Source organism: Aquarana catesbeiana, linkage group LG06 (genome assembly GCF_042186555.1).
Source record: "Aquarana catesbeiana isolate 2022-GZ linkage group LG06, ASM4218655v1, whole genome shotgun sequence".
NCBI classification, from domain to species: Eukaryota; Metazoa; Chordata; class Amphibia; order Anura; family Ranidae; genus Aquarana; species Aquarana catesbeiana.
In genome coordinates this window covers 74,346,228-74,360,120 of record NC_133329.1, presented here as the reverse complement: position 1 = coordinate 74,360,120, position 13,893 = coordinate 74,346,228, and the positions used below count along the sequence as shown (strand labels likewise).

At 48.8% G+C, this 13,893-nt stretch overlaps 1 protein-coding gene across 1 annotated transcript in view; it reads left to right on the top strand.

The window, feature by feature from the left end:
* Positions 1–12,438, top strand: part of LOC141148605 (uncharacterized) — a 43,249-nt gene extending 30,811 nt beyond the window's left edge. The window contains exon 4 of the mRNA XM_073636206.1: positions 10,276–12,438. Coding sequence (XP_073492307.1) covers positions 10,276–10,733 — 458 coding nt within the window. The 3' untranslated portion in view covers positions 10,734–12,438. The remainder of the gene's footprint in view (positions 1–10,275) is intronic.
* Positions 12,439–13,893: the final 1,455 nt, after the last annotated feature.

Below are 13,893 nucleotides of genomic sequence, written 5' to 3'. Positions count from 1 at the left end.
GGGGAGGAGGAGGAGAGGGAGGGGGAAGAGGAAGTGGGGGAGGAGGAGTGGGAGGAGGGGGAGAGGGAGGGGTGAGGGAGGAGGAGTGGGGGGAGGAGGAGGGGAGGGAGAGGGGGGGAGGAGGAGGAGAGAGGGGAGGATATGGAGGGGTAAGAGGGGGAGGAGGAATGTGGGGAGGGGTAGAGGGAGGAGGGGAGAGGGGGGGTGGGGGGAGGGGAGAAGGAGTAGGGGAGAGGGGGAGGAGGGGTGGGAGGAGAAGGGGGAGGAGGAGGAGGGGGGAGGAGAAGTGGGGGGAGGAGGAGGGGGGGAGGAGAAGTGGGGGGAAGAGGAGGAGGGGGGGGAGGGGAGGGAGAAGAGGAGGGGGAGGAGGGGGAGGAGGAGGGGAGGGAGAGGGGGGAGGAGGAGGGGGGGAAGGGGGAGAGGGGAGGGAGAGGGGGGAGGAGGAGGAGGGGGGAGGGAGAGGAGGAGGGGGAGGAGGAGGGGGGAGGGAGAGGAGGAGGGGGAGGGGGAGGGGGAGGAGGAGGGGGAGGGAGAGGAGGAGGGGGAGGAGTAGGGGAGGGAGAGGGGGGAGGAGGGGGGGGAGAGGAGGAGGGAGAGGAGGAGGGGGGAGAGGGGAGGGAAAGGGGGGAGGAGAGGGGGGGAGGGAGAGGGGGGAGGGGGAAGAGGAAGTGGGGGAGGAGGAGTGGGAGGAGGGGGAGAGGGAGGGGTGAGGGAGGAGGAGTGGGGGGAGGAGGAGGGGAGGGAGAGGGGGGGAGGAGGTGGGGGAAGAGGAGGAGGAGGAGAGAGGGGAGGAGATGGAGGGGTAAGAGGGGGAGGAGGAATGTGGGGAGGGGAAGAGGGAGGAGGGGAGAGGGGGGGTGGGGGGAGGGGAGAAGGAGTAGGGGAGAGGGAGGAGGAGGAGGGGGGAGAGGAGGAGGGGGAGGAGAAGTGGGGGGGAGGAGGAGGAGGGGGGGAGAGGAGGAGGGGGAAGGAGGAGAGGGGGGGGGGGGAGGGAGAAGAGGAGGGGAGGAGGAGGGGAGGGAGAGGGGGGAGGAGGAGGGGGGAAAGGGGGAGAGGGGGGAGGGAGAGGAGGAGGGAGAGGGGGAAGGAGGAGGAGGGGGGAGGGAGAGGAGGAGGGGGAGGAGGAGGGGGGAGGGAGAGGAGGAGGGGAGGGAGAGGGGGGAGGAGGAGGGGGGAGGAGAGGAGGAGGGGGGAGAGGGGAGGGAAAGGGGGGAGGAGAGGAGGAGGGGGGAGAGGGGAGGGGGGAGGAGGAGGAGGGGAGGGAGAGGGGGGAGGAGGAGGAGGGGAGGGAGTGGGGGGAGGAGGAGGAGGGGAGGGAGGGGGGAGGAGAAGGAGGGGAGGGAGAGGGACCTTTACATCCAGGCCATATGCTCGGGGGGAATAATTACATCACATATGTGAGGAGTCTGAGGACAGATCAGTCTATACACACTATACAGTAATACAGTGTACTTCAAGTTCACTCACTGGGGTTCTGCTCTGCAGACTACATCCGACGACTCTGTCCAGCACAAACCCTGCCTCGATGCCTCCAGCTGTCACCACTCACCAGGCACTGACTACTCTGATCTGCTATAGCATGTCTGCACGTGAGTGGCACTGCCTCTGTACAGGACAGGCGATAGAACATCGGGAGGGAGAGCTGGCCTCTGCAAATGATGGTGACACGGGGGCAGGGTTAGGGTTCACATGACTAGGCTCAGAATACGACTCTCAGTCACTGAATCATGTATGGGCAGAGCTGGCAGTACTGGAAGAGACCAGAGACACAGACAGGTCACTGATATAATCATGGTGGCGCGCAGCAGCAGGGAATGTGTTTGCTTCGGTTCCATCGGGAGACTCGGGACATGTTCCCCAGTGCTGCGCTGCACCTCTAATGATACTACAGTTGGACGGAGCGCCTGCCTGACTACATGTAACATACTGCAGAGGCGCCGGGCGGCATCCCCTGCATTATACAGCACCGCTCCCGCACCGAACACTTACATAACGCAGAGACCGGTGGGAGACAGGGATTAGGGAAACCAGCGGCCGGGCACCCTAGGCAGCAGTGCGCCCTAGGCGGCTGCCTAGTTCACCTAGTGGTAGCAACGGCCTTGCTAGAGTGAGGGACCGCCAGTCCCCCCCTAATCTTTGCTATATTGTAATGTTGACTAATCCTAGCCAACTTTATATGCCAAATCAGTTCCCTAAATTGGGAGTCTGTCCTGGCAAACCACTGGCGGGGAACCCAGACTGGGGAGTTATTGAATACATATAACAATTGTGGTGCCCAGAACATTTTGATGAGGTTGATCCTCCCCACTACTGATAATGGCAGTTTACACCAAATAGTACATTTCTCACGGAATTTACGGAGGAGGGGATTTAGATTAAGTTCAATATATAGAGATGGGTCGGGGGTAACCTGAATGCCTAGATAGCGAAAGAGGATACCACCTGTACCATTTCCACACAGTCAGGGAGGGAGGCGGTTATAGGATCTAAAGGCTTCAGTACCGACTTGTCCCAGTTAATGGAAAAGCCTGATGCCTCAATAAGGGTAATGACGGTCTGCAACGTACTCTGGGTATAACCCAATTAAAGTAGGGTATAATCAGCGTACATTAACACCACATCAGTGCCTCTACTGCGTCTGAACCCAGTTATATTGGCCTCCTCACGTATTAGCGATGCGAGGGGTTCCATTACTACTTTAGTTCCATCAACTGATGCCCCCTATTCCCTAACCACAGCACTGGCCCCTAGTAATGTACTGACTATGCTGACAGCAGCTATTTTGCTACCTGCCCTGATTCAGACATACTTTATGTTAAGATAAATGACAATAGGGAGGTCGCCACTGGGTCCCATCAAAATTTTGCTACTAGGCCCTTTGATCAGTTACTGGACTCAGGGTAAACTGAGCCAAGTCACTATTATTTCCAGTGGACCATGAGGCTAGATACACGGCCTCCCTGACTATTCCCTTACAGTGGATAGATACCTTTAATTATTTAGGGGTGGTAATCTCCCACCAGACCTCAGATTTCCTTCCCCTAAATCTGCTTCCAGTTCTCCAAGAGGCAAAGATAAAGCTGAAAGCAGGGGAGAGCTTGCCCTTGTCTTTACTGGGACGTATTAACTTTATAAATATAAAAGTTATCCCTAAATTTACCTACTTTTTTCAGCAATCCCCACAGTGGATACCAAAGTCCTTTTTTGTAAAGCTGAATCAGCTTTTCTCCTCCGTCCTCTGGGTCCCCAAACTCCACGTTATAAATTGACCACTTTAATGCGTCCTAACACGCAGGGAGGCCTTGCCTTTCCTGACTGCCATAAATATTTCTTGGCTACTCAATTGGTAACTGTGGCATAATGACTGAACCCTAAATTATCTAACCCTTCTACTTTCTTGGAGGCTGCGGTGGTCCGCTCCCTGGAAGCCCTCAAATTTCTTAAATTTAGAGGTCCACAGGCCCCCTATGCCCCAACTCCTTCCTTGCTTACTACTTTGTGTGCCTGGAGAGTGGGTCTAGCCTGTGAGGGCTATCAGAAATTGGCTGTGATCCCCAAATGCTCCAATATGGCTTAACCCTACCCTGCCCCATTTCTATATGCTACCAGATTCATATGCTTGGACTAAGTATAATATTAAGATGATATCTCAAGTGGTTTCGCAACATTCTTTAGTTCCCCTCTCTCAACTCTCCTCCAATTTTAATATTTCCACAAATTATCTTTTTCGCTATCTATAGTTCACTCATGCCTTCATCACTCAATTCCCGCAATCCTCCTGTATGGTTGTCTAATCGGAATTGGAGCAGTTGCTCTGCTCAGAGTGTGATGAGAAACCTACCTCCTATCTCTACTCCCATTTCATTTTTGTGTCCTTACCCCCTTAGAAGGGCTTTGGACCTGTTGGCAGCGCGACATTACGGAAATGGACAACGATGATTGGGATGATGTTTGGGATCTCTCCTTCCATACTTTGGTCTCATTACGTGATTGACTCGTACAATTTAAAAAGTACACAGAGCATAGGTGTGCGCAGCCTATCGCATTAGGGTGTGCACCAAAACTCAAACGCACATGCGAGTATGTGTGTATGTATGTACGTATGTATATATATACACACACACACACACACACACACACATATACACTGTATATATTCTTATAAATAAATACGAGCAAACGTTTTATAATATAAGAAAGGTCTTTCCCATCTCCCGGCTGGCACAGTGAAAGAAAAGTGCAAAATGTGGAGGGTAAGAGAGTGGACACTATGTACATGAAAGGAGTATGGGAGGTATGAGTGGGAGGTATGAGAGTGAGCAGTATGTACAGGGGAGGAGTGTGGGAGGTGTGACAATGGGCACTATGTACAGGAGAGGAGCGTGGGGGGGTATGAGAGTGAGCAGTATGTACAGGAGAGGAGTGTGGGAGGTATGAGAGTGAGCAGTATGTACAGGAGATGAGTGTGGGAGGTGTGACAATGGGCACTATGTACAGGAGAGAAGTGTGGGGGGTATGAGAGTGAGCAGTATGTACAGGAGATGAGTGTGGGAGGTGTGACAATGGGCACTATGTACAGGAGAGGAGTGTGGGGGGGTATGACAATGGGCACTATGTACAGGAGAAAAGTGTGGGGGGTATGAGAGTGAGCAGTATGTACAGGAGAGGAGTGTGGGGGGTATGAGAGTGAGCAGTATGTACCGGAGAGGAGTGTGGGAGGTATGACAATGGGCACTATGTACAGGAGAGGAGTGTGGGGGACTATGAGAGTGAGCAGTATGTACAGGAGAGGAGTGTGGGAGGTATGGGAGTGAGCAGTATGTACAGGAGAGGAGTGTGGGAGGTATGAGAGTGAGCAGTATGTAGAGGAGATGAGTGTGGGAGGTGTGACAATGGGCACTATGTACAGGAGAGGAGTGTGGGGGGGTATGACAATGGGCACTATGTACAGGAGAGGAGTGTGGGGGGGTATGACAATGGGCACTATGTACAGGAGAGAAGTGTGGGGGGTATGAGAGTGAGCAGTATGTACAGGAGATGAGTGTGGGAGGTGTGACAATGGGCACTATGTACAGGAGAGAAGTGTGGGGGGGTATGAGAGTGAGCAGTATGTACAGGAGAGGAGTGTGGGGGTATGAGAGTGAGCAGTATGTACAGGAGAGGAGTGTGGGAGGTATGACAATGGGCACTATGTACAGGAGAGGAGTGTGGGGGACTATGAGAGTGAACAGTATGTACAGGAGAGGAGTGTGGGAGGTATGAGAGTGAGCAGTATGTACAGGAGAGGAGTGTGGGAGGTATGACAATGGGCACTATGTACAGGAGAGGAGTGTGGAGGGTATGAGAGTGAGCAGTATGTACAGGAGAGGAGTGTGGAGGGTATGAGAGTGAGCACTATGTACAGGAGAGGAGTGTGGGAAGTATGACAATGGGCACTATGTACAGGAGAGGAGTGTGGGGGGTATGACAGTGGGCACTATGTACAGAAGAGGAGTGTGGGGGATATGAGAGTGAGCAGTATGTACAGGAGAGGAGTGTGGGAGGTATGAGAGTGAGCAGTATGTACAGGAGAGGAATGTGGGAGGTATGGGAGTGAGCAGTATGTACAGGAGAGGAGTGTGGGAGGTATGAGAGTGAGCAGTATGTACAGGAGAGGAGTGTGGAAGGTATGGGAGTGAGCAGTATGTACAGGAGAGGAGTGTGGGAGGTATGACAATGGGCACTGTGTACAGGAGAGGAGTGTGGGGGGTATGACAGTGGGCACTATGTACAGGAGAGGAGTGTGGGGGGTATGAGAGTGAGCAGTATGTACAGGAGAGGAGTGTGGGGGTATGAGAGTGAGCAGTATGTACAGGAGAGGAGTGTGGAGGATATGACAATGGGCACTATGTACAGGAGAGGAGTGTGGGAGGTATGAGAGTGAGCAGTATGTACAGGAGAGGAGTGTGGAGGATATGACAATGGGCACTATGTACAGGAGAGGAGTGTGCGGGGTATGACAGTGGGCACTTTGCACAGGAGAGGAGTGTGGGAGGTATGAGAGTGAGCAGTATGTACAGGAGAGGAGTGTGGGAGGTATGAGAGTGAGCAGTATGTACAGGAGAGGAGTGTGGGAGGTATGAGAGTGAGCAGTATGTACAGGAGAGGAGTGTGGGAGGTATGAGAGTGAGCAGTATGTACAGGAGAGGAGTGTGGGAGGTATGAGAGTGAGCAGTATGTACAGGAGAGGAGTGTGGGAGGTATGAGAGTGAGCAGTATGTATAGGAGAGGAGTGTGGGAAGTATGAGAGTGAGCAGTATGTACAGGAGAGGAGTGTGGGAGGTATGAGAGTGAGCAGTATGTACAGGAGAGGAGTGTGGGAGGTATGAGAGTGAGCAGTATGTACAGGAGAGGAGTGTGGGAGGTATGAGAGTGAGCAGTATGTATAGGAGAGGAGTGTGGGAAGTATGAGAGTGAGCAGTATGTACAGGAGAGGAGTGTGGGAGGTATGAGAGTGAGCAGTATGTACAGGAGAGGAGTGTGGGAGGTATGAGAGTGAGCAGTATGTACAGGAGAGGAGTGTGGGAGGTATGAGAGTGAGCAGTATGTACAGGAGAGGAGTGTGGGAGGTATGAGAGTGAGCAGTATGTATAGGAGAGGAGTGTGGGAAGTATGAGAGTGAGCAGTATGTACAGGAGAGGAGTGTGGGAAGTATGAGAGTGAGCAGTATGTACAGGAGAGGAGTGTGGGAGGTATGAGAGTGAGCAGTCTGTACAGGAAAGGAGTGTGGGAGGTATGAGAGTGAGCAGTATGTACAGGAGAGGAGTGTGGGGGTATGAGAGTGAGCAGTATGTACAGGAGAGGAGTGTGGAGGATATTACAATGGGCACTATGTACAGGAGAGGAGTGTGGGAGGTATGAGAGTGAGCAGTATGTACAGGAGAGGAGTGTGGAGGATATGATAATGGGCACTATGTACAGGAGAGGAGTGTGCGGGGTATGACAGTGGGCACTTTGCACAGGAGAGGAGTGTGGGAGGTATGAGAGTGAGCAGTATGTACAGGAGAGGAGTGTGGGAGGTATGAGAGTGAGCAGTATGTATAGGAGAGGAGTGTGGGAAGTATGAGAGTGAGCAGTATGTACAGGAGAGGAGTGTGGGAGGTATGAGAGTGAGCAGTATGTACAGGAGAGGAGTGTGGGAGGTATGAGAGTGAGCAGTATGTACAGGAGAGGAGTGTGGGAGGTATGAGAGTGAGCAGTATGTATAGGAGAGGAGTGTGGGAAGTATGAGAGTGAGCAGTATGTACAGGAGAGGAGTGTGGGAGGTATGAGAGTGAGCAGTATGTACAGGAGAGGAGTGTGGGAGGTATGAGAGTGAGCAGTATGTACAGGAGAGGAGTGTGGGAGGTATGAGAGTGAGCAGTATGTACAGGAGAGGAGTGTGGGAGGTATGAGAGTGAGCAGTATGTACAGGAAAGGAGTGTGGGAGGTATGAGAGTGAGCAGTATGTATAGGAGAGGAGTGTGGGAAGTATGAGAGTGAGCAGTATGTACAGGAGAGGAGTGTGGGAAGTATGAGAGTGAGCAGTATGTACAGGAGAGGAGTGTGGGAGGTATGAGAGTGAGCAGTCTGTACAGGAAAGGAGTGTGGGAGGTATGAGAGTGAGCAGTATGTACAGGAGAGGAGTGTGGGAGGTATGAGAGTGAGCAGTCTGTACAGGAAAGGAGTGTGGGAGGTATGAGAGTGAGCAGTATGTACAGGAGAGGAGTGTGGGAGGTATGAGAGTGAGCAGTATGTACAGGAGAGGAGTGTGGGAGGTATGAGAGTGAGCAGTATGTACAAGGAGTGTGGGAGGTATGAGAGTGAGAGCACTCTGTGTATGTGGTTTCCAGATCATGCAAAGTTAATGTATAACCATTCAATTTAACCCTGTATTGATCCAAACTCTGTAAAATCCAAAGTGTAAATTCACAGTAAAAAAACGAAACACTCTAAGGCTAAGTTCACATCTATGCGTGTGGGTAACGCATACAAAATTGCATGCTTTCCAAACATGCAAAGAAATGTGCTGCCCTTATCCAGATGTGCAGCAGTGCCATTGTTTGTTATTGGCACCTCCATGCATCTGCAAACATGTGGACCAAACTACAGGGTGCCGCACACTTTTGGAAAAGATTCAGGACTTCTTTTCCATGATACTTGTGCGTAGGGCAGCCCATTGAAATTAATGGGCTGCCCTACATGTAATTCATGAAAACAATGCCTGTGAGTGCTTTAAAAAAAGCCTAACTGAGTAGATGCAAAATAACAATTCTCAATAGAAAAAATCATTATTCTCTAAATAATCAGTGTTCATACAATTGCACTACCATGTACATGTGAACACTGTGCTCTGCTCTGATTATTGAGGACAGTTAAATTGTATAGAGAGTGTTTAGTTTATGTGGGGAATTTACATGTTGTACAGAGTTTGAAGAACACGGGGTTAAATTGAATGGTTATAAAGTTTCTTCAGATTATCTGGACACACACAGGGTGTGGGGGTTGTTTATATAGTGATAAGTGCAGCATCCAAGATATCTGTTAGCTGTGAGCAAGGCTGAAGACTCAGCCGACTCCCCCATACACACACTCTGTTCTTCCAATCCTCCTATTAGCTTAATCTTCCTCATCAAACTGCAAACAAATCCTCCTGAATAGTTCTGATGTGAAACTGTCAGCTTACCTCTCCAAATTGACTTTTCTTAGAACATGAGCTCAGCTCACCCCCTTCCCTGCACAGTGTCAGCAGCACCTGGCACTAGCAGTGCCCCTCCTCCATGTTCTCTGGGCAGACAGCACTGGAGATGGGGGAGGATCTAAGTGAATGAGGGCACAGATTGAACATACATAAGACTTGGGGTAGGTAGAAAAAACGAGATTGGAAGCTTCTAAATGCAATCATTACCTGGATCCAGCAGGCTGCAGCCACTCGTCTGCCGCTCTCACGCTCTGCTAGTCCGCTGCTTCCAGGGAGAGAGAAGCTGGAGGGGGGGGGGGGGGGCGGCTACTGTGAGGACCTGCAGCCAGAACTATAGAAGCTGCATCGGAAAATGCGGCTGGCTTACTCCGCAGCTGAGGTCCTAGTTCCCTGCTCAATCACCTCCCACTCGCAGCACAGCTGTTTTTACTGGCCGCAGTGGTGGTGACTGAGTTACACAGAGACAGGACAGATGTTGCAGGCATTTAGCACTGACAAAACTTGTTAAGACACAGACAGGACTGAATGATTAGGGTGTGCCTGGGCACCCCCGGCACACCCCGTGGGCACGTCTATGACACAGAGCCTACTTCACCCCCTACAGACTCCACAAGATGAACCCATCCAGTTCGTCGGAGTGTTGGAGGTGCGGTAACTCTCCAGGAGATTTCTCCCACATACTTTGGTCCTGTCCTGGTGTTTTGTTTGATATTGGGTGCTTGATTAACCTAGTTACATCTATCTCAATACAACCCTCCATGGGTGTTTGCTTGTTAGGCCTTGTTGAAAATCTAGTTCCAACCGTAACGGAGCAAACTCTGGTTAGTCTGCTCCTGTTTTATGCCAGGAAGACCATTACAATGCAGTGGAAATAGCCCTCTCACCCATACCTCTCCTTTTGGAAACAGCTTGTGAACAACCTACCTCTAAACAAAGACACCTACACAAATAGAAGTTGCCCTAAAAAATATGACAAGGTATGGCGTAAATGTTTAGCAGAGCCCTAGACCGCCTCGGACATGTTGCAAAGACATCCTACTTATTAAGTCTGGTTAGTTTCTCTGACATCTCTTATATGTTTTTTTTTTACTTTGTTGTTTTTCATGTAATAATGTCTGATAGTATAGATAGAAGCACCCTCAAAATACATGGTGTAACCCTTGTTACTTGTATCTTGTTCCTTGCTCAATGTGATGTTTACCCACGAGGGTTTCACCATCGAGATATGTACTGGTCTTGTCTTGTTTGTCTAATTGTTATTTTGGTTTGTGTTTATTACATTAATAAACAGATTTAAAAGGCCCCATGATCCGTAGGTATTCCCCTGCAAAAGAGACACCTGTTCTGGTGACAAGTAAGAGGGAAATTCTCCTCATTCGTAGGAATTTCTTATACCCAATTGCATCTCTGGAGCAAAAAGTTAAGAAAATCTCCTCAATGGAACACAGACAGCAAAAAAAATAAACTCACAGGGGTTTCAACTCTTCTCTAACCCAAAAAGAAAGTTTTGGCTGCACACAGGCTTTAATGCTTTGTCATTTTGTCTTGATAAACAGGAATCACACCTATCATTGTGATCACCAATGTAGACCCCCCAAACACCAGATCTGGAAATGTTGAACCAATCACAGAAAAATTTGGAGAGATGGGGTGCACTAACAAAATTTGTCTGAAGAATTACACCGAAAACAGCCCAACGAGGAGCCGAGAGGCTGATGATCAATTCCTCCGCTTCCTGGAAGTTTGTATGAATGAGACAGAACATGCCATCCAGCAAAGGGGGGGGGGGAACCAGTCTGACATATTTGCTAAGAATGTGGCTGAGCAAATCAAGGATGAGAAAGAAGAGAATGATAGACAGGTGAGGATGCTAAAGATAGAACTGGAAGAGTCACAGTCTAAAGTGAGAGACTTGGAAGAAAAGGCTAAAGTGAGAGACTTGGAAGAAAAGGCTAAAGTGAGAGACTTGGAAGAAAATTTGAGAAAAGAGAAAGAAAAATGTTCAATCTTGTAAGAAAACTGGAAGATATGTCAGAGGGGTAATAAGTGGTGCCACATGTTTGGGGGAAAAAGCTGAACTTTCAACCTCCCCAGTGCATACTTTCCCTTTCTTCTCTCCCCTGCTCTCCATTCAGTTACAACTGAAATACTCAGTATATTACTGAAAGCGGAGCGCCGCCAAAATTTTTTTTTTTAAAAGTCAGCAGCTACAAATACTGCAGCTGCTGACTTTTAAAACATGGACACTTACCTGTCCAAGGCGCCCGTGATGTCGGCACCCGAGGCCGAACCGTCTCTCCGTCCTCGGGTGCTGCCGCCTCCATCTTCGGTAAGGGAATCAGGAAGTGAAGCCGTGCGGCTTCACTTCCCGGTTCCCTACTGCGCATGCGCAAGTCGCGCAGCGCAATACGGATGGTCCCTGCTGCCTCTGGGACCCGTGTGTTTCCCAGCAGGCAGCGGGGAGGGCGCAGGAAGTGGCGTAAATAACCGCAGATTCTGCAGCTATCTATGCCGGAAGTGGGTACAGATACCTGTAATATACAGGTATCTGTACCCCCCTCCCCCCTGAAAGGTGCCAACTGTGTCACCGGAGGGGGGGAGGAATCTGATGAGTGGAAGTTCCACTTTTGGGTGGAACTCCGCTTGAAGTACTTATGGTGACTCACCCTCCACCTTTACACAGCACCGGGTCAATTAGCACTTTGTAAGCTACAACTGCATTGACTCATAGCATACATAGGAATTTTCTTTTACTCTCCTTGAATGGACAGAGCAGCAGGGAGTATATTTGACTGGAGAGGAGGAGAATAAAAGAATATCTGTTGATTTGGCCTGCGTGGGCAAAGCACAGATTCCCTTTAATACTCTGATGTTTTCACAGGTTTGGGATTGTTAAAGTTCTGAATGACATTAACTCACTTAGGCTACTTTCACACTGAGGCGCTTTACAGGCGCTATAGCCTTAAAAATAGCACCTGTAAAGCGCCTCTCCTGTCACTCCAGTGTGAAAGCCTGAGGGCTTTCACACTGGAGCAGTGCGTTTGCGAGACGTTAAAAAAAGTCCTGCAAGCAGCATCTTTGAGGCGCTTTAGGAGCGGTGTATACACCACTCTTAAAGCGCCCCTGCCCATTGAAATCAATGGGCAGTGTCGACAAAGCGACTCGGCAGCAGCACTTTGCAGATGCTTTTAACCCTTTATTCGGCTGCTAGCGGGGGGTTAAAAGCGCCCAAAAAGTGCCGCTAAAGCGACGGTAAAGCGCCGCTAAAACTAGCGGCGCTTTACTGCTGATGCCCCGCCCCAGTGTGAAAGTGCCCTTATGCAATTTTATTTTTACACATATTCAATTAATGCAAATGTTATTCAAATCTCTCAATTTATAATTTGGAGCCTGTGAATTAATGGGGATACGTTTGTTTTAAATTCACAAAAAACAGGATTTTTTTTTTAACATTTCTTTTTTAACTTCAATATGGAGGAGGGGTGGTCTGCATCTGGTCAGTGGATGGCGCTCAGCATGCTGTTCCAGATCTGAATTGAGTTTTAGGGCACAGCGGGCCTTCTGTTGGGCTCCCGAGCTCTAGATAGTCAAATTAATCCTGTAATCTACAATAATGTATAACAGAGCAATCAGGAATAGATCCAAGGTTCTTAATGTTTTAATGATTTAATCACTGATACTGTTACATGAACTAAATAAAATCTCAATCTAAACAACAAGACATGGACTTTGCTTCTTTGATAAGTCAAATCTCCAAACTGTAATATATGTGTATTTGTTAACTTTTATAATCACACACATAGGTTGGATTTGAATTCTTGCAAATATGCGGCCCCTCAGCGCCAAGCACCAGGCGCTGAGAGGTTGCATATTTGCATGTGGTCGGTGCCAAGGGGTTAATTGTTGGATTCTAACCACAATGAAAGGCTCCACTTGTGATCTCCTTTTACATTCTGATATACATTTTCCATGCTTTATTTACAATATAAGGATATGTGTATGGAGGCTGTGTAGAAGGATGTTGTATCTGTACTTTGTAATAGATCGTGGTATTGCCTCTAGTGTTAAAGTGGAATTTAGCCTGACACTAAACTATTCTCTAAAATGATCCATCGCAGTCCTCCCACCTATCCTGCCTACCCTGTGTAAAAAAGATCTGTATACTTACCCTTCTTTAATCCACTCGGGTGACGTGATCCTGCAGCTCCGGCTGCTCTGTGTCAGTAAGTGGCTGATGCTGGGGAGAGGAGGGAGCACTGACAATGGTTGGGCTATGAGAACCTATGGGTGATGTCACTGCTCTCAGAATTCCCAGCTGCTGTTTAGCGCTTCCTGACACATGGGAACTGGAGCTGCCGAATCACCAGACTGGACCGAAGCAGACAAAAAAAAGGTAAGTATACAGTTTTTTTTTACAGGGTAGACAGGATAGATGGGGGTGGCATTTTAAAGAATAATTAGTGTTAGGTTTGCATTCCACTTTAATAGTTTTAAACAGTGGTAATTTATATCTATTAAAGTTACTGAATTTTTAGTCAAGTGATTTGGCTCTATGAGCTTTTTACTAAAAATCACTTGATATACAAGTTTTTATTGCTGTCTGTGTCCCCTTTGGGGAGATTCACCTCTCTATTTGTACTGGTGATGACTGTACCAAGAAAGAAAATTGAGCTAAATCCATAATTTTGGCATTGGACCTGAGCAAAGGGTAAGGGGAAATATTTCAATGGGGCCACTTGTTCTGGAAACAAATATTCAACAGGAAAATACCGCTCACTTTTGAAGATTTCCTCTAACTTCCTATTGCATCTCTTTGACAAGAAGTGAAGAGAAATTTCCCAAACAGTACCCAGATGGCAAAAAAAAAAAAAAATCAAAGAAAAAATCAGGTGTTTTAATTCTTTCCAACTCTATGCAAAAAAAAATGTTTTGACTATACATAGGGGGTCATTTACTATAGCGCCGCGGCGCTAATTCGCACACATTGCCGTGAATTAGCGCTAATTCACGGCAATTTTCACTATAGTGCTGGTGAGAAAATACTCCCAAAATCGAATTTACTATAGTTCCCTGAAACCAAATAGCGCCCAAACCCTTACTCTGCTAAAACCTGGAGAATTGCACATGGAAATAATGTTTAGAACATGATATAATTGCCTAAATGGTACTGAAAT